The sequence below is a fragment of the Oncorhynchus kisutch genome, linkage group LG17, assembly GCF_002021735.2.
Source record: "Oncorhynchus kisutch isolate 150728-3 linkage group LG17, Okis_V2, whole genome shotgun sequence".
Lineage (NCBI taxonomy): Eukaryota > Metazoa > Chordata > Actinopteri > Salmoniformes > Salmonidae > Oncorhynchus > Oncorhynchus kisutch.
The window spans coordinates 40002166-40022913 of NC_034190.2; the positions used below are offsets into that span (position 1 = coordinate 40002166).

At 43.4% G+C, this 20748-nt stretch overlaps 1 protein-coding gene and 3 non-coding genes across 4 annotated transcripts; all 4 read right to left on the reverse strand.

Annotated features, from left to right (window-relative positions):
- Positions 1–13846: 13846 nt before the first annotated feature.
- On the reverse strand, positions 13847–17140 carry LOC109907657 (40S ribosomal protein S5). Its single transcript, XM_020505754.2, has 6 exons — positions 17013–17140; positions 16143–16252; positions 15649–15858; positions 14591–14719; positions 14142–14240; positions 13847–13968 (listed from the first exon to the last, which is right to left on the reverse strand). Coding segments are annotated over exons 1-6 (618 nt in total). The 5' UTR covers positions 17014–17140; the 3' UTR covers positions 13847–13899.
- Positions 14331–14460, reverse strand: LOC116354545 (small nucleolar RNA SNORA3/SNORA45 family). The gene has a single exon (XR_004203881.1). It is a non-coding gene; the product is annotated as a small nucleolar RNA SNORA3/SNORA45 family (small nucleolar RNA).
- Positions 15364–15490, reverse strand: LOC116354540 (small nucleolar RNA SNORA65). Its single transcript, XR_004203876.1, has one exon. It is a non-coding gene; the product is annotated as a small nucleolar RNA SNORA65 (small nucleolar RNA).
- On the reverse strand, positions 15946–16077 carry LOC116354544 (small nucleolar RNA SNORA3/SNORA45 family). Its single transcript, XR_004203880.1, has one exon. It is a non-coding gene; the product is annotated as a small nucleolar RNA SNORA3/SNORA45 family (small nucleolar RNA).
- Positions 17141–20748: the final 3608 nt, after the last annotated feature.

The window sequence follows — 20748 nt, forward strand, 5'->3', positions numbered from 1 at the left end:
TCCCAGTTTACCGATTTGCTTATGGTCTTGCCTACACCTTAGTGACCTGTTTTTTTTATTATATGTGCAAAAAATGTGGGAAGGCAAGCCAGACAAAATTAAAAGGGCCTATTTATATAATGAATATGAATTCGGGGGGGCAGAAATTATTACATATTAAAACAGACCAAACATTTGTTGGAAAAATGACTTGTGTCATGCACAAAGTAGATGTTCTAACCGACTTGCCAAAACTATAGTTTGTTAACAAGACATTTGTGGAGTGGTTGAAAAACTAGTTTTAATGACTCCAACCTTAGTGTATGTAAACTTCCGACTTCAACTGTATATTTCCTCCTAATATTGTAGAATCAGTGTTTTACTGTCTTTTCATTGGCCTGGGCTTTTGGTTGCGTTCACCACGAGGCCATGTTGATCTCAGTTTGTCATTGTCAGAGTAGCCACTCGACTCAGGAAATTCTGTGGTATCAAAAAAGGATTCTACTAATGTCTCCAGTCATGTAGGCAAATTGACAGAATTGCATCAAATGAATTAATGAAAGGCACAATTTTGGGGGGGATCCTGTGTGCAAATCCTGTAAATGCCTCTGCTATTATGCAAATGACCTGATACATGCAATGCTTTATCACGAAGGGGATTTTAAATGCATGTTTGTTTGATTAGAACACATGTGAAATCTGTTAAAATTGAGATTTAGTGGGTCTGCGTTTTGGAAAGCAGACTTGAAAGCTAACGTGACCCCTGTATATCATTAACAAATTGCCCCCTCGCCGACTTAAAATGCCCCCCACTTGTCATTTTATATTCTTTGTCATACTCTCCAGGACATAAATCACCGATCTGAAGACTAAATTGTATACATTTACCAATGTGCTGGTTGAGATCTGATGGCCAAATTAATCAGCCAGGGAGAGTACGAGTTCAAAATTCTCTTTCAACTATTTCCATCGTTATGCTTGCATTGTTTGTAATTCCTGTGGATTAACCAAGGCCCAAATTGGAAAATCCTATGGGCTGAAACACTGACAGTTGTCCATAATTCAGAGTTGTAGACTATTGCGGAACACTGCCCGACCATGATATACACGACATGACCAAAAGAATGTGGACAGCAGCTCGTCGAACATCTCATTCCAAAATAAGGGGCATTATTAATATGGAGTTGGTCCCCCTTTGCTGCTATAACAGCCTCCACTCTTCTGGGAAGTCTTTCCACTAGATGGTGGAACATTGCTTTTGGGGACTTGCTTCCATTCATCAACAAGAGCATCAGTGATGTCAGGCACTAATGTTGGGCTATTAGGCCTGGCTCGCAGTCGGCGTTCCAATTCATCCCAAAGGTGTTCGATGGGGTCGAGGTCAGGGCTCTGCAGGCCAGTCAAGTTTTTCCACACCGATCTCATCAAACCATTTCTGTATAGACCTTGCTTTGTTCACAGGGGCATTGTCATGCTGAAACAGGAAAGAGGATTCCCCAAACTGTTGCCACAAAGATAGAAGCACAGAATCGTCTAGGATGTCATTGTATGTTGTAGCGTTATGATTTCCCTGCACTGAAACTAGGGGTCTATCCCGAACCATATAAACAGCCCCAGGCCATTATTCCTCCTCCACCAAACTTTACAGTTGGCACTATGCATTGGAGCAGGTACAGTTCTCCTGGCATCCGCCAAACACAGATTCGTCTGTCAGACTGCCTGATTCATCACTCCAGAGAACGCGTTTCCACTGCTCCAGAGTCCAATGGCGGCGAGCTTTACACCACTCCAGCATATGCTTGATATTGTGCATGGTGATCTTAGGCTTGTGTGTGGCTGCTCTGCCATGGAAACCCATTTCATGAAGGTCCTGACGAACAGTTAGTGTGCTGACCTTGCTTCCAGAGGCAGTTTGGAACTCATTACTATTTGTATTTATTAGGGATCCCAAGGCCAAGGCAGCAGCTACTCTTCCTGGGGTGCAAACACGTCAAGGCACGTACATTACATATAAAACCAAATACACTGCTCAAAAAAATAAAGGGAACACTAAAATAACACATCCTAGATCTAAATGAATGAAATATTCTTATTAAATACTTTTTTCTTTACACAGTTGAATGTGCTGACAACAAAATCACACAAAAATGATCAATGGAAATCACATTTATCAACCCATGTAGGTCTGGATTTGGAGTGGAAAAGTGGAAAACCACACTACAGGCGGATCCAACTTAATGTAATGTCCTTAAAACAAGTCAAAATGAGGCTCAGTAGTGTGTGTGGCCTCCACGTGCCTGTATGACCTCCCTACAACATCTGGGCATGCTCCTGATGAGGTGGCGGATGGTCTCCTGAGGGATCTCCTCCCAGACCTGGACTAAAGCATCCGCCAACTCCTAGACAGTCTGTGGTGCAACGTGGTGTTGGTGGATGGAGCGAGACATGATGTCCCAGATGTGCTCAATTGAGGTCTGGGGAACGGGAGGGCCAGTCCATAGCATCAATGAGGTCTAGCATTGTCTTGCATTAGGAGGAACCCAGAGCCAACCGCACAAGCATATGGTCTCACAAGGGGTCTGAGGATCTCATCTCGGTACCTAATGGCAGTCAGGCTACCTCTGGCGAACACATGGAGGGCTGTGCAGCCCCCCAAAGTAATGTCACCCCACACCATGACTGACTCACCGCCAAACCAGTCATGCTGGAGGATGTTGCAGGCAGCAGAACGTTCTCCACGGCATCTCCAGACTTTGTCACGTCTGTCACATGTGCTCAGTGTGAACCTGCTTTCATCTGTGAAGAGCACAGGGCGCCAGTGGCGAATTTGCCAATCTTGGTGTTCTCTGGCAAATGCCAAACGTCCTGCACGGTGTTGGGCTGTAAGAACAACACCCACCTGTGGACGTCAGGCCCTCATACCACCCTCATGGAGTCTGTTTCTAACCATTTGAGCAGACACATGCACATTTATGGACTGCTCGAGGTCATTTTGCAGGGCTCTGGCAGTGCTCCTCCTGCTCCTTCTTGCACAAAGGCGGAGGTAGCGGTCCTGCTGCTGGGTTGTTGCCCTCCTACGGCCTCCTCCACATCTCCTGATGTACTGGCCTGTCTCCTGGTAGCGCCTCCATGCTCTGGACACTACGCTGACAGACACAGCAAACCTTCTTGCCACAGCTCGCATTGATGTGGCATCCTGGATGAGCTGCACTACCTGAGCCACTTGTGTGGGTTGTAGACTCCATCTCATGCTACCACTAGAGTGAAAGCACCTCCAGCATTCAAAAGTGACCAAAACATCAGCCAGGAAGCATAGGAACTGAGAATTCTGTGGTCTGTGGTCACCACCTGCAGAACCACTCCTTTATTGGGGGTGTCTTGCTAATTGCCTATAATTTCCACCTGTTGTCTATTCCATTTGCACAACAGCATGTGAAATTTATTGTCAATCAGTGTTGCTTCCTAAGTGGACAGTTTGATTTCACAGAAGTGTGATTGACTTGGAGTTACATTGTCTTGTTTAAGTGTTCCCTTTATTTTTTTGAGCAGTGTATAAAACAGTACATCATATAACATTACACCACTACATATCTACAATACAAAATGTATAATACCACCATACAACAAAATTTACAATGTATGTGTGTGTAGAGTGCGTGTGCTAGTGCTTCTGTGTATGTTTGTGTCTGTACCTTTGTGTGTGTCTCTTCACAGTCCCTGATGTTCCATAAGGTGTACTTTTGCCTAATTATTTTATCTGATTCTACTGCTTGTATCAGTTACCTGATGTGGAATAGAGTTCCATGTAGTCATGGCTCAATGTAGTACTGTGCGCCTCCCATAGTCTGTTCTGGACTTGGGGACTATGAAGAGACCTCTGGTGTGTGCTAGTAGTTTAAACAGACAGCTCTGTACATTAAGCTTGTCAACACTTCTTACAAAAACAAATATTGTTGAAGTCCATCTCTCCTCTACTGTGAGCTATGAGAGATTGACATGCATATTATTAATATTAGCTCTACGTGTACATTAAAGGGCCAGTCGTGCTGCCCTGTTCTGGGCAAGTTGTAATTATCCCACATCACTCTTTGTAGCACCTGACCACATTACTGAACAGGTGCGACAAAACTATGGCCTGTAGGACCTGTCTGGTTGATAGTGTTGCTAAGGCAGAGCAGCGCTTTAATATGGACATGACTTCTCCCAGTCTTAGCTACTGTTGTATCAATATGTGTTGACCGTGACAGTTTACAATACATGGTTACTCCAAGTAGTTTAGTCATCTCAACTTGCTTAATTTCCACATTATTGATTGCAAGATTTAGTTGAGGTTTAGGGTTTAGTGAATGATTTGTCCCAAATACAATGCTTTTATTTATTTTTTAAATATTTACGATTAACTTATTCCGTGCCACCCATTCTGAAACTAACTGCAGCTCTTTGTTAAGTGCTGCAGTCATTTCAGTCACTGTAGTAGCTGGTGTGTGTAGTGTTGAGTCCTCCGCATACATAGACACACTTACTCAAAGCCAGTGGCATGCCGTTAGTAAAGATTGAAAAACGTAAGGGGCCTAAACAGCTGCCCTGGGGAATTCCTGATTCTACCTGGATTATGTTGGAGAGGCTTCCATTAAAGAACACCCTCTGTTAGACAGGTAACTCTTTATCCACAATATAGCAGGGGTGTAAAAGTCATAACACATACGTTTTTTCCAGCAGCAGACTATGATTGATGATATCAAAAGCCAAACCGAAGTCTAACAAAAAATATTTTTACCATCAATTTCTCTTACACAAATGACTGATGATTGGTTAAGTGCTGTGCTTGTTGAATGTCCTTCCCTATAAGCATGCTGAAAGTCCATTGGTTTCCTGTAAAATAGCATTGTATCTGGTCAAACATTTTTTCCCAAAAGTTTACTAAGGGTTGGTAACAGGCTGATTGGTCAGTTATTTGAGCCAGTAATGGGGGCTTGGATAGCGGAATGAATTTTGCTTCCCTCCAGGCCTGAAGGCACACACCTTCTAGTATTTTTTAAATTGAAGATATGGCAAATAGGAGTGGCAATATCGTCCGCTATTATCCTCAGTAATGTTCCATCCAGGTTGTCAAACCCCAGTGAATTGTCATTGTTGATAGACAACAATAATCTTTTCACCTCTTCCACACTCACTTTATGGAATTCAAAAATACCGTGCTTGTCTTTCATAATTTGGTCAGATATACTTGGATGTGCAGTGTCAGTGTTTGTTGCTGGCATGTCATGCCTAAGTTTGCTAATCTTGCCAATGAAAAATCATTAAAGTGGTTGGCAATATCAGTGGGTTTTGTGATGAATGGGCCATCTGATTTAATGAATGATGGAGCAGAGTTAGCCTTTTCTCATTTATTTTTGTTTCATAGTACATTTTTATTTAGTCTAGTAACATGATTTCTCAATTTGCGGTACGTTTGCCAATCGGTTGTACTACCAGAGTTCTTTGCCATACCTTTTGCAGCATCCCTCTGAAACATACAATTTTTCAATTCCTCATCAATCCAAGGGTATTTAACAGTTTTTACATGGGTGCATGCTTATTAGTAACTGGAATAAGCAATTTCATGTGTCAAGTGCAGCGTTTGGTTGCTCCTCGTTACACACCACAGACCAGCAAATATTCTTTACATCAACAGAAGAATCACTACAAAACTTATTGTATGACCTCTTATACACTATATTAGGCTCAGCCTTTGGAACTTAGGTTTCCTTAGATATGGCTACTATATTGTGATCACTACATCCTATGGATTTGGCTACTGCTTTAAAGCACATTTCTGCAGCATTAGTAAAGATCTGATCAATAGATGTTGATGATTTAATTCCTGCGCTGTTTGTAAGTACCCTCTTAGGTTGACAGATAACCTGAACCAGGTTGCAGGCACTGGTTACAGTTTGATGTTTTTTCTTGAGTGGGCAGCTTGATGAAAGCCAGTCAATATTTAAATCACCCAGAAATTATACCTCTCTGTTGCAAGAAAAAGTATGTGAACCCTTCGGATTACCTGGATTTCACAACAATAGACAAACATAGTGTGCTTAAACTAATAACACAAATTATTGTATTTGTGTTGTCTATATTGAATACATCCTTTAAACATTCACATTGTAGGTTTGAAAAAGTATGCGAACCCCTAGGCTAATGACTTCTCCAAAGGCTAATTGGAGTCAGCTAACCTGGATTCATATCAATGAGATGAGATTAGAGATGTTGGTTAGAGCTGCCTTGCCCTATAAAAAACACTCACAAAATCTGAGATTGCTATTCACATGAAGCATTGCCTGATGTGAACCATGCCTCAAACAAGAGATCTCAGAAGACCTAAGATTAAGAATTGTAGACTTGCATAAAGCTGGAAAGGATTACAAAAGTATCTCTAAAAGCCTTGATATTCATCAGTCCACGGTAAGACAGATTGTCTATAAATGGAGAAGGTTCAGCACTGTTGCTACACTCCCTAGGAGTGGCCGTCCTGCAAAGATGACTGCAAGAGCACAGGGCAGAATGCTGAATGCGGTTAAGACGAATCCTAGTGTCAGCTAAAGACTTACAGAAATCTCTTGAACATGCTAATATATCTGTTGACGAGTCTACAATACGTATAACACTAAACAAGAATGGTGTTCATGGGAGGACACCACGGAAGAAGCCACTGCTGTCCAAAAAAAAACATTGCTGCACGTCTGAAGTTTGCAAAAATGCACCTGGATGTTCCACAGCTCTACTGGCAAAATATTCTGTGGACAGATGAAACTACAGTTTAGTTGTTTGGAAGGAACACAACACTATGTGTGGAGAAAAAAAGGCACAGCACACCAACTTCAAAACCTCATCCCAACTATAAAGTATGGTGGAGGGAGCATCATGGTTTGGGGCTGCTTTGCTGCCTCAGGGCCCAGGCCTTGATTTCCCAAGTTTATCAAGATATTTTGCAGGAGAATGTTAGTCTCTCTGTCCGCCAATTGAAGCTCAACAGAAGTTGGGTGATGCAACAGGACAACGACCCAAAACACAGAAGTAAATCAACAATAGAATAGCTTCAACAGAAGAAAATAAGCCTTCTGGAGTGGCCCAGTCATTTCACATTCTTAAAAATGGTGATCCTAACTGACCTAAGACAGGGAGTCCTGACCTCAACCCAATTGAGATGCTGTGGTATGACCCCAAGACAGCAGTTTGCACCAGACATCCCAAGAATATTGCTGAACTGAAACAGTTTTGTAAAGAGGAATGGTAAAAGAAAATCCTCCTGACAGTTGTGCAGGTCTGATCCGCAACTACAGAAAAAGTTTGGTTGAGGTTATTGCTGCCAAAGGAGGGTCAACCAGTTATTAAATCCAAGGGTTCACATACTTTTCCACCCTGCACTGTGAATGTTTACACAGTGTGTTCAATAAAGACATGAAAGCGTATAATTGTTTGTGTGTTATTAGTTTAAGCAGACTGCGTTTGTCTACTGTTGTGACCTAGATGATCAGATCAAGTTTTATGACCAATATATGCAGAAATCCAGGTATTTCCAAAGGGTTCACATACTTTTTCTTGCCACTTTACCTCTGTTGATATCACATACATTATCAAGCATTTCACACATATTATCCAGATACTGACTGTTAGCACTTGGTCTATAGCAGCTTCCCATAAGAATAGGCTTGAGATGAGGCAGATGCCATATTATTTCAACAGTATTTAATATGAGATCCTCTCTAAGCTTTACAGGAATGTGGTTCTGAATATTAGGCCGCAACACTGCCCCCATTGGCATGTCTTTTCGGTAGATGTTATAACCATGTATTGCTGCCACTTTCAAAGGTATTATCTAAGTGAGTTATTTAAAGAGATCGTCAGAATGAGTGTCATCTGTTACAAGTTAATAACTTTATGAACCTTGTTTCATAGTATGTTACTCTGGGCTATTTTTTAAACAATTTTATGGGTTGGTTGATTGTTTTTTTATGCTTTACTGGGAAGCTTATCAGAAGTAGACTTGTTCATGTTATTTATATTTGAGCTGAGAGTGCACGGTGTGCTGCTCACAGTGGACTTCCTACTAGGGAAAAGAAATCGGGCACCGCCTCAGTGCTAGCCGTGACTCTGGTTCATAGGCACATGATTACTGCATACAATAGCTGTAGGATCAGAGGTATTCAGGGCAGCTAGGGGGACATAAATGAAGTTACTTACATTGTGTCTGCCAACACCCCTGGGATAATGTACATTTGATGCAGCATTATGACAACTGCGGCACAACGGTAGGGATTAACTGAGCCTTGAAATTCATGGACAGTCTAGGAGCCAAGATGATTTGGATGGATTCCGTCATTCCTATAGAGTATCGTCTGTTTCCAGAAGGTGTCAAAGTTATCTATAAAAGTATTTTTGCCGCGCGTGTAATGCCAGTAGCCTGCTGAATCTTTCACACCCGCAGCCCAAAGATGGTACCGGACCTGAAATTGGCAAATGTTTTAAAATCTTTCAGTGCTAGAATTAGTTCTTTAAATCTATTTTAATAAGTTCAGAGCTAGCCCTTCTGTCATTTGACCCCACATGGACTATGACAGCGTCAGCTACCAGCGTGTCGTAGAACAGTCAGAAGCAGTCTTAAGTCCTGTTCTCGTGTTCCTGTGGTAGAACAGTCAGAAGCAGCCTTGTTATGTCCTGTACTCGTGCTCCTGGGTAGAACAGTCTGAAGCAGCCTTGTTATGTCCTGTTCTCGTGCTCCTGGGTAGAACAGTCTGAAGCAGCCTTGTTATGTCCTGTACTCGTGTTCCTGGGTAGAACAGTCTGAAGCAGCCTTGTTATGCCCTGTACTCGTGCTCCTGTGGTATAACAGTCGGAATCAGCCTTGTTATGTCCTGTACTCGTGCTCCTGTGTAGAACAGTCAGAAGCAGCCTTGTTATGTCCTGTACTCGTGCTCCTGTGGTATAACAGTCGGAATCAGCCTTGTTATGTCCTGTACTCGTGCTCCTGTGTAGAACAGTCAGAAGCAGCCTTGTTTTGTCCTGTTCTCGTGCTCCTGTAGTATAACAGTCAGAAGCAGCCTTGTTTTGTCCTGTTCTCGTGCTCCAGTGTAGAACAATCTGAAGCAGCCTTGTTATCATCTTGCGACTCTCAAACCCGGATCCGGGAGCGTAATCATCGCCTCAAACGAATTAGCATAATGCAGCAGACATAAATCTTCCTATTCATGAAAATCACCAATGAAATATATTGAGACACAGCTTAGCCTTTTGTTAATCACACTGTCATCTCAGATTTTCAAAATATGCTTTACAACCAACACTAGACAAGCATTTGTGTAAGTTTAACATGGCATAATGCTATGCTAGGCTCTGCTAGCAGCAGGCAACATTGTCACGAAAATAAGAAAAGCAATTAAATTAAATCATTTACCTTTGAAGAACTTCGGATGTTTTCACTCAGGAGACTCCCAGTTAGATAGCAAAAAATATTATTTTTGGCGAAATAGCTCCCGTTTGTTCTTCACCTTTGGTTCTTCACTTTTGGCTGAGAAATCGACCGGAAAATGCGGTCACTACAACTCCAAACTTTTTTCCAAATTAGCTCCATAATATCGACAGATTTGCGAGTTCCCTCTGCTGTTTCCTGACAAATGGGCAGATCGAAGGCTCTCGAGTGTTGCAACAGAGGACAGATTTTTTTTTAACACTCTGCAGTCCTGTTCTATGAGCTTGTGTGGCCTATCACTTCACAGCTGAGCCATTGTTGCTCCCAGACATTTCTACTTCACAGTAACCACACCAGTTGACCAGGGAAGCTCTAGCAAGGCAGAAACATGAACTGACTTGTTGGAAAGGTGGCATCCCATGACAGCGCCACATAAGCCACTGAGCGCTTCAGTAAGGCCATTCTACTGCCAATGTTTGTCTATGAAGATTGTGTGGCCGTGTGCGAGAGTTTATACACTGCCAGCTACCGGTATGGCTGAACTAGCTGAATCCACTAATTTGAAGGGGTGTCCACATACTTTTGTACTGTGGGGCAAAAAAGCATTTAGTCAGCCACCAATTATGCAAGTTCTCCCACTTAAAAATATGCCTGTAATGCATCATAGGTACACTTCAACTATGACAGACAAAATGAGAAAAATTATCCAGAAAATCACAATGTAAGATTTTTAATGAATTTATTTGCAAATTATGGTGATAAGTATTGGGTCACCTACAAACAAGATTTCTGGCTCTCACAGACCTGTAACTTCTTCAAATCAAATTTTATTTGTCACATACACATGGTTAGCAGATGTTAATGCGAGTGTTTCTAGTTCCGACAATGCAGTAATAACCAACAAGTAATCTAGCTAACAATTCAAAAACTACTACCTTATAGACACAAGTGTAAGGGGATAAAGAATATGTACATAAAGATATATGAATGAGTGATGGTACAGAGCGGCATAGGCAAGATGCAGTAGATGGTATTGAGTGCAGTATATACATATGAGATGAGTATGTAAACAAAGTGGCATAGTTAAAGTGGCTAGTGATACATGTATTACATAAAGATGCAGTAGATGATATAGAGTACAGTATATACATATGAGATGAATAATGTAGGGTATGTAAACATTATATTAAGTAGCATTGTTTAAAGTGGCTAGTGATATATTTTACATCAACTCCCATCAATTCCCATTATTAAAGTGGCTGGAGTTGAGTCAGTGTGTTGGCAGCAGCCACTCAATGTTAGTGGTGGCTGTTTAACAGTCCGATGTCCTTGAGATAGAAGCTGTTTTTCAGTCTCTCGGTCCCAGCTTTGATGCACCTGTACTGACCTCGCCTTCTGGATGATAGCGGGGTGAACAGGCAGTGGCTCGGGTGGTTGTTGTCCTTGATGATCTTTATGGCCTTCCTGTGACATCGGGTGGTGTAGGTGTCCTGGACGGCAGGTAGTTTGCCCCCGGTGATGCGTTGTGCAGACCTCACTACCCTCTGGAGAGCCTTACGGTTGTGGGCGGAGCAGTTGCCGTACCAGGCGGTGATACAGCCCGACAGGATGCTCTCGATTGTGCATCTGTGGAAGTTTGTGAGTGCTTTTGGTGACAAGCCGAATTTCTTCAGCCTCCTGAGGTTGAAGAGGCGCTGCTGCGCCTTCTTCACGATGCTGTCTGTGCGGATGGACCTATTCAGTTTGTCTGTGATGTGTACGCCGAGGAACTTAAAACTTACTACTTTCTCCACTACTGTTCCATCGATGTGGATAGGGGTGTGTTCCCTCTGCTGTTTCCTGAAGTCCACAATCTCCTTAGTTTTGTCAACGTTGAGTGTGAGGTTATTTTCCTGACACCACACTCCGAGGGCCCTCACCTCCTCCCTGTAGGCCGTCTCGTCATTGTTGGTAATCAAGCCTACCACTGTTGTGTCGTCTGCAAACTTGATGATTGAGTTGGAGGCGTGCGTGGCCACGCAGTCGTGGGTGAACAGGGAGTAAAGGAGCGGGCTCAGAACGCACCCTTGTGGGGCCCCAGTGTTGAGGATCAGCGGGGTGGAAATGTTGGTGCCTACCCTCACCACCTGGGGGCGGCCCGTCAGGAAGTCCAGTACCCAGTTGCACAGGGCGGGGTCGAGACCCAGGGTCTCGAGCTTGATGACGAGCTTGGAGGGCACTATGGTGTTAAATGCCGAGCTGTAGTCGATGAACAGCATTCTCACATAGGTATTCCTCTTGTCCAGATAGGTTAGGGCAGTGTGCAGTGTGGTTGAGATTGCATCGTCTGTGGACCCATTTGGGCGGGAAAGCAAATTGGAGTGGGTCTAGGGTGTCAGGTAGGGTGGAGGTGATATGGTCCTTGACTACTCTCTCAAAGCACTTCATGATGACGGAAGTGAGTGCTAGTCATTTAGCTCAGTTACCTTAGCTTTCTTGGGAACAGGAACAATGGTGGCCCTCTTGAAGCATGTGGGAACAACAGACTGGGATAGGGATTGATTGAATATGTCCGTAAACACCAGCCAGCTGGTCTGCGCATGCTCTGAGGGCGCGACTGGGGATGCCGTCTGGGCCTGCAGCCTTGCGAGGGTTGACACATTTAAATGTTTTCCTCACGTCGGCTGCAGTGAAGGAGAGTCCGCATGTTTTAGTTGCGGGCCGTGTCAGTGGCACTGTATTGTCCTCAAAGCGGGCAAGAAAGTTATTTAATCTGCCTGGGAGCAAGACATCCTGGTCCGTGATGGGGCTGGTTTTCTTTTTGTAATCCGGAGGCTCCTCTGTCCTCCACTCATTACCTGTATTAATGGCACCTGTTTGAACTTGTTATCAGTATTAAAGACACCTGTCCACAACCTGTCACACTCAACTCCACTATGGCCAAGACCAAAGAGCTGTCAAAGGACACCAGAAACAAAATTGTAGTTCTGCACCAGGCTAGGAAGACTGAATCTGCAATAGGTAAGCAGCTTGGTTTGAAGAAATCAACTGTGGGAGCAATTATTAGGAAATGGAAGTCATACAAGACCACTGATAATCACCCTCGATCTGGGGCTCCACGCAAGATCTCACCCTGTGGGGTCAAAATGATCACAAGAACGGTGTGCAAAAATCCCAGAACCACACGGGGGGACCTAGTGAATGACCTGCAGAGAGCTGGGACCAAAGTAACAAAGCCTACCATCAGTAACAAACTACGCCGCCAGGGACTCAAATCCTGCAGTGCCAAACGTGACCCCCTGCTTAAGCCAGTACATGTCCAGGCCCGTCTAAAGTTTGCTCGAGAGCATTTGGATGATCCAGAAGATTGGGAGAATGTCATCTGACCATGAGACACCAAAATATAACTTTTGGTTAAAAAAAACTCAACTCGTGTTGGGAGGACAAAGAATGCTGAGTTGCATCCAAAGAACACCATACCTACTGTGAAGCATGGGGATGGAAACATCATGCTTTGGGGCTGTTTTTCTGCAAAGGGACCAGGACGACTGATCCGTGTAAAGGAAAGAATGGGGCAATGTATCGTGAGATTTTGAGTGAAAACCTCCTTCCATCAGCAAGGGCATTGAAGATGAAACATGGCTGGGTCTTTCAGAACGACAATGATTCCAAACACACCGCCCATGCAACGAAGGAGTGGCTTCGTAAGAAGCAATTCAAGGTCCTGGAGTGGCCTAGCCAGTCTCCAGATCAACCCCATAGAAAATCTTTGGAGGGAGTACAAAGTCTGTTGCCCAGCAGTAGCCCCAAAACATCACTGCTCTAAAGGAGATCTGCATGGAGGAATGGGCCAAAACACCAGCAAGTGTGTGAAAACCTTGTGAAGACTTACAGAAAACGTTTGACCTCATGTATACCCTTTGTTGGCAATGACAAACTATTGAGATAAACTTTTGTTATTGACCATACTTATTTTCCACCATAATTAGCAAATAAAATCAGTAAAAATCCTACATGATTTTCTGGGTTTTTCCTCATTTTGTCTGTCATAGTCCAAGTGTACCTATGATAAAAATTACAGGCCTCTCATCTTTTTAAGTGGGAGAACTTGCACAATTGGTGGCTGACTAAATACTTTTTTGCCCCACTGTATATTTAGGGCAATAACTCAAATAAACTGGCATTGTTTGTCACAGTACTTAGGTGGTGTTGCGAAGTCCTCATTAGCGATAAAGCACTGACATTTACCTTTTACTTCAGTAGTCCAATCAATAGTATGCACCTAAGATGCTGCCTTAATTTATATTCAAGTAATTTAGTAGATTATCAAATAAATGAATTTAAAACCTTTGACTCATTCCTCAACTGTCCTGTATTCAGGCCTTTATAAGTGTTAAACATACCACATTCAACTTTTAAAAAACAATGGAAGTCCTCAAATGTATTTCCTCAATTCCTCATCCTCAATTTATTTTTTATAGAAAGGAACAATTTTAACGGTTGGACTTGGCGACCCTCTCCAACTCGTCCTTCTTCTTGATGGCGTAGGAGTTAGAAGAACCCTGACAAAACACAATCAACACACTGGTCAACCCCGAAGAAATTTACATGAACACTGGTGAACAAACCCTCCCAACATAACAGCAGACGTGAAAAATCTGATTAACTTGTTCAAAACCAAATCTGTATGGTACTGAAACACAATTGAAACCACACCTTCAACAAAAAGTCTCACCTTAGCTGCATTGATCAGCTCATCGGCAAGGCACTCTGCGATAGTCTTGATGTTCCTGAAAGCAGCTTCTCTTGCTCCAGTGCAAAGTAGCCAGATCGCCTGAGACAGGAGACAAGACAGTGAGCAGCCATAAACAGAATAAATAAACTATGTTGTGAATCTTTACAACAAAACAAGTCAAAATGGAGGTTCTGTATCTGAGCTGGTGATTGACTGGGTCACAAGAGACTACAGCCAATGAATAGGCAAAGATTTTACTCTACGAGCACTCTAGCACACCAGGACAATGAGTTTGTAATGGCGTGACTCTAGCCTCGTGTGCACAAAAGAGAAATGTACAAAAAAGTTTTATATTCCTGTAACTTCACTTGTGATGTAGCCTAGATTTGGCAGTGAACCAAGTGGCAACAGGCAGAGTTGGAGAGGAATGTGGCAGCAGTCTCTTTTACCTGGTTGACTCTACGCAGAGGGGACACGTCCACAGCTTGCCTCCTAACGGTACCAGCACGACCAATACGGGTGGAGTCCTCACGAGGTCCGCTGTTTATGATGGCATTGACCAGCACCTGCAGGGGGTTCTGAGAGGACAAGGCAGAGGAGAGACAAAGTCAACCACCACACCCGTACTGGAATCCATATTGGAATCCAGGGGTACAAATCTCACAGGCAAAGACACTCCACTCCGAGCGTACTGTTGGATTCAACATTTTGAACATTGAGATATTAAAGACATGATAGATCAGGCACATAGTATATTAAGGAGTGAAAGAGACTGGGTCTCTGTAGAAAGACAAAGCTGTGGAATGTGTTGGTGACAAGAGGAGAGCAACATATTGATAGAGGGGAGACAGATGGACATCTGGATTAGATGGAGGGGTTGAGGTCAGGTGGTAAGGACAGATTCTCTTGAGTAATAAACATTTGGTATCCAGTTACCCTCTATTATCTTGCTGTAGAGCCTGGAATATGTAAGGACTGGAGAGAAGGGGAGTCTAAAGTGAGATATAAATATCTGGATGGGACAAATGTTGGGTTGTCTGATTACAGCTGTACAGGACCTTTGGGCAGAATTAAACTGGTTAAAGCTTCAGAGTCCGTGGGTTATTTACTCTGAAAAATAAGAACCTAACAGGACATATGGGACATAGAGGTGACCAGTAAATTAGAGTGATAACAGTAACGTAGGCATGGACGTAAGAAAGCAGAACAATTTCCACGTGGCGTTTGTTCCAGGCCTTTCGGCACAGAGTTGCCCATTTGTTTAGGCAGCCCTGCTTCCTAGAGCTGGGTCTATCTGAGCCTCCACTGGATTATACTCAGTCACTGAAACAGACCAGCATAGTGGCGGGAGGCTGACAGGCATGGAGTTCAAGGCTAAGTCCGCATTTCAAATGGGACCCTATTCCCCATGTAGCGCACTACTTTTGACCAAGGACCATAGCAGTGCACTATGAAGGGGGATGGGGTGACATTTGGGACAAAAAAAAAAGTTGAATAAGGTACGTACCTCCCCGGTCAGCAAGTGGATGATCTCGAAGGCGTGCTTCACAATGCGACAGGTCATCAGCTTCTTGCCGTTGTTGCGGCCATGCATCATCATAGAGTTGGTGAGACGTTCCACAATGGGGCACTGGGCCTTGCGGAAACGCTTGGCAGCATAACGGCCTCCAGAGTGTGGTAGGTACTTAGCGTACTTCTCCTTCACAGCAATGTAATCCTGAGTTGAAGGAAAAAGCATCAATACTAATTCCCTTCACATTAACTTACATTTCAATGTCCAGGTTAACAGGGAATACATCGATGTTCATGTTTCTGAGCTGGTGATTGACTGGGCCACATGAGACTACAGCCAATGAATATGCAAAGTAGTTTACTCTGCGAGCACTCTAGCACACCAAGACAATGAGGGTTGTAAAGGCGTGACTCTAGCCTCGCTTACACACAAAAAAACAATTATGTTTTATAGTGCCTAGTCACAAATCAAACATTGAAATGCCCTACCTGCAGGGAGATGTCATTGATCTGAACATCGTCTGTGCTCCATTTCCCGAAAAGCTTGATTTCTGGCGTTTCAGCCACTGCAGGGGCAGTCTCCCACGACTCTGAAGTCACTGATGAAAAACAGAAGATTTAGTCAGGTAACATTGATGGATTTAATTACGAGAGTCAAGGTACCACAATGTCTTACCCCAGTTCCATGGCAAAGGCCTTGTAATAATGGTATCCCACACTAATCAATGATATTACAAAAGTGTAATTACTGCAACACTATGCCCCATTTATTGCCTCCCTCCCTTATTTGTACACACTGTATATAGACTATTATTCACTGTGTTTGTTTATTCCATGTGTAACTCTGTTGTTTGTGTCGAACTGCTTTGCTTTATCTTGACCAGGTCGCAGTTGTAAATGAGAACTTGTTCTCAACTAGTCTACCTGGTTAAATAAAGGTGAAATCAAAAACAGTAAAAATTGCCACATCACGATATTGATACAACCACATTACGGCTCAACTAGTTAGCATAATGCTAGGTGACATGAGAAAATGATTCATGATAAAGCCATCAACATCAGGAAGGGATGGCTGCCACTGTTAGTAACACACGAAGAGCTAGCTAACCTGCTAGCCAACGGTCCCGGGACGACGCTAAATATGAAGCTAACTAGCAGTGTCGCACGTGTAAGCATGAAGTTAATCTGCCCCGGCTGAAGGCCGGTAAAAACACTCGGGTGATTTAAAAACGACTTCGGACTATAAACGGATTTACTTCCGACTCAAAGTCAAACAAGCAATGTTACACGTACGATAGTTGGACATTGTGCGTTTTCATGCAATTTTGGCCTTGAAAATTGTACAAATTTTCCACTCACTTGTGTCTGCCGTTCTGCACCACACTTCTCAAAGCCGGAAAAGGGCCTGTTCAGGGCGCATCAAACAGATATACCGGGAGGCGGAAATGAGGTAACTGGATTGCACTGCTTTTATGGAGTTGTAGTTCAATGGCAGAAATCCCATCTCCGATATGTACAGTGCATTCGGAAAGCATTCTGACCCATTTACTTTTTCCATATTTTGTTACGTTACACCATATTAAAATTTTTATTATATTACCTTTTTTCCCTCATCAATCTACACACAATACCACATAATGACTAATCGAAAACAGGTTTTAATACATTTCTGCTAATTTATTAAAAATAAAGAAACCGAAATAGCTTATTTGCATAAGTATTCAGACCCTTTGTTATGAGACTCGAAATGGAGCTCAGGTGCATCCTGTTTCCATTGATCATCCTTGAAATGTTTCTTCAACTTGATTGGAGTCCACCTGTGGTAAATTCAATTGATTGGACATGATTTGGAAAGGCACACACCTGTCTGTATAAGGTCCCACAGTTGATAGTGTATGTCAAAGCAAAAACCAAGCCATGAAGTTGAAGGAATTGTCCGTAGAGCTCAGCGACAGGATTGTGTCGAGACACAGATCTGGGGAAGGGTATCAAAAAATGTCTGCAGCATTGAAGGTCCCCAAGAACACAGTGGTCTCCATAATTCTTAAATAGAAGAAGTTTGGAACAACCAAGACTCTTCCTTGAGCTGGCCACCTGGCAAAACTGAGCAATCGGGGCAGAAGGACCTTGATCAGGGAGGTGACCAAGAACCAGATGGTCACTCTGAAAGAACTCCAGAGTTCCTCTGTGGAGATGGGAGAACCTTCCAGAAGGACAACCATCTCTGCAGCACTCCACCAATCAGGCCTTTATGGTAGAGTGGCCAGACGGAAGCTCCTCCTCAGTAAAAGGCACATGACAGCCCGCTTGGAGTTTTACAAAAGGCACCTAAAGGTCCTTCAGACCATGAGAAACAAGATCCTCTGGTCTGATGAAACCAATATTGTACCCTTTGGCCTGAATACCAAGCGTCACGTCTGCAGAAAACCTGGCATCATCCCTACAGGGAAGCGTCATGGTGTGGGGATGTTTTTCAGCGGCAGGGACTGGGAGACTAGTCAGGATCGAGGGAAAGCTGAATGGAGCAAAGTACAGAGAGATCCTTGGTGAAAACCTGCTCCAGAAGGTTCACCTTCCAGCAGAACAACAACCGTAAGCACACAGCCAAGACAATGCAGGGGTGGCTTCGGGACAAGTCTGAATGTTCTTGAGTGGCCCAGCCAGAGCCCGGACCTGAAAATAGCTGTGCAGCAACGGTCACCATCCAACCTGACAGAGCTTGAAAGGATCTGAAGATAAGAATGGGAGAAACTCCCCAAATACTGGTGTGCCAAGCTTGTAGTGTCAAAACCAATTAGACTCGAGGCTATAATTGCTGCTAAAGGTGCTTCAACAAATTACTAAGTAAAGGGTCTGAATACTTATGTAAATGTCATATTTCAGTTTTTATGTTTTATACATTTGCAAAAATTTACTTAAACCTGTTTTTGCTAGGTCATTATGGGGTATTATGTCTACAATTGAATCTATTTTGGAATAAGGCTGTCATGTAACAAAATGTGGAAAAGGTCAAGGGGTCTGACAACTTTCTAAATGCACTGTATGTCCATAGATGATATAAAATAAAATGTAGAGGGGGCATATTGGTTGAAGCCAAAATGCTGTTCAGTAAGAAAGAGGGACAGAGAAGTGAAAGCCTGTCACAATTAATGTTTGAGGAGGTTTTACTTAAGAAAGTACAAATGGGCTTCCTGGCATTCACTGTTAGAGTTTGTTCCACCTCCATTAAGGTGTTTTAAATACCAAAGAATGGGACATGTGGTTGTGTACAAAGGAAAGAAAGATGTGCCAAGTGTGGAGGGGAACATGATTATGGGCAATGTGGGAACAATGTCAAGGTTAAATGTTGTAATTATGGGGGGGAACACAGTGCAGCATTTGGTGGATGCCAGGTTCAGAAAGAGGCTTAGAGAGGCCCAAATATACAAAAATCACTCATAGTGTCTCTTATGCAGAGGCTGCAAGGCAGAAGGGTGTAACTATTAAGCAGAAGGGTGGAACTATTAAGCAGATGGGTGGAACTATTAGGCAGATGGGTGGAACTATTAGGCAGATGGGTGGAACTATTAGGCAGATGGGTGGAACTATTAAGCAGATGGGTGGAACTATTAAGCAGATGGGTGGAACTATTAGGCAGATGGGTGGAACTATTAGGCAGATGGGTGGAACTATTAGGCAGATGGGTGGAACTATTAAGCAGATGGGTGGAACTATTAAGCAGATGGGTGGAACTATTAGGCAGATGGGTGGAACTATGAGGCATATGGGTGGAACTATTAGGCAGATGGGTGGAACTATTAGGCAGATGGGTGGAACTATTAAGCAGATGGGTGGAACTATTAGGCAGATGGGTGGAACTATTAAGCAGATGGGTGGAACTGTTAAGCAGATGAGTGAAACTATTAGGCAGATGAGTGAAACTATTAGGCAGATGGGTGGAACTATTAGGCAGATGGGTGGAACTATTAAGCAGATGGGTGGAACTATTAAGCAGATGGATGGGACTACTAGGCAGATGGGTGGAACTATTAGGCAGATGGGTGGAACTATTAAGCAGATGGGTGGAACTATTAAGCAGATGGGTGGATCTATTAGGCAGATGGGTGGAACTATGAGGCAGATGGGTGGTACTATTAAGCAGATGGATGGGACTACTAGGCAGATGGGTGGAACTATTAGGCAGATGGGTGGAACTATTAGGCAGATGGGTGGAACTATTAAGCAGATGGGTGGAACTATTAAGCAGATGGGTGGAACTATTAGGCAGATGGGTGGAACTATTAGGCAGATGGGTGGAACTATTAGGCAGATGGGTGGAACTATTAGGCAGATGGGTGGAACTATTAAGCAGATGGGTGGAACTATTAGCAGATGGGTGGAACTATTAGGCAGATGGGTGGAACTATTAGGCAGATGGGTGGAACTATTAGGCAGATGGGTGGAACTATTAAGCAGATGGGTGGAACTATTAAGCAGATGGGTGGAACTATTAAGCAGATGGGTGGAACTATTAGGCAGATGGGTGGAACTATTAAGCAGATGGGTGGAACTATTAGGCAGATGGGTGGAACTATTAGGCAGATGGGTGGAACTATTAAGCAGATGGGTGGAACTATTAGGCAGATGGGTGGAACTATTAAGCAGATGGGTGGAACTGTTAAGCAGATGAGTGAAACTATTAGGCAGATGAGTGAAACTATTAGGCAGATGGGTGGAACTATTAGGCAGATGGGTGGAACTATTAGGCAGATGGGTGGAACTATTAAGCAGATGGGTGGAACTATTAAGCAGATGGGTGGAACTATTAGGCAGATGGGTGGAACTATGAGGCAGATGGGTGGAACTATTAAGCAGATGGATGGGACTACTAGGCAGATGGGTGGAACTATTAGGCAGATGGGTGGAACTATTAGGCAGATGGGTGGAACTATTAAGCAGATGGGTGGAACTATTAAGCAGATGGGTGGAACTATTAAGCAGATGGGTGGAACTATTAGGCAGATGGGTGGAACTATTAAGCATAGATGTTTCTTTTTAAATCGGCTGATTAATCGGTATCAGCCTTTTTGGTCCTCCAATAATCGGTATCGGTATC

What these genes read in the sequence shown, in the direction of transcription:
- LOC109907657 (XM_020505754.2), bottom strand. An exon ending in TCAATGACATCTCCCTGCAG is followed by an intron (nt 15,859 to 16,142) that starts GTAGGGCATTTC and finishes CCTTCAACTCAG; the next exon opens with GATTACATTGCTGTGAAGGA. An exon ending in TCCACTTGCTGACCGGGGAG is followed by an intron (nt 14,720 to 15,648) that starts GTACGTACCTTA and finishes TTGTCCTCTCAG; the next exon opens with AACCCCCTGCAGGTGCTGGT.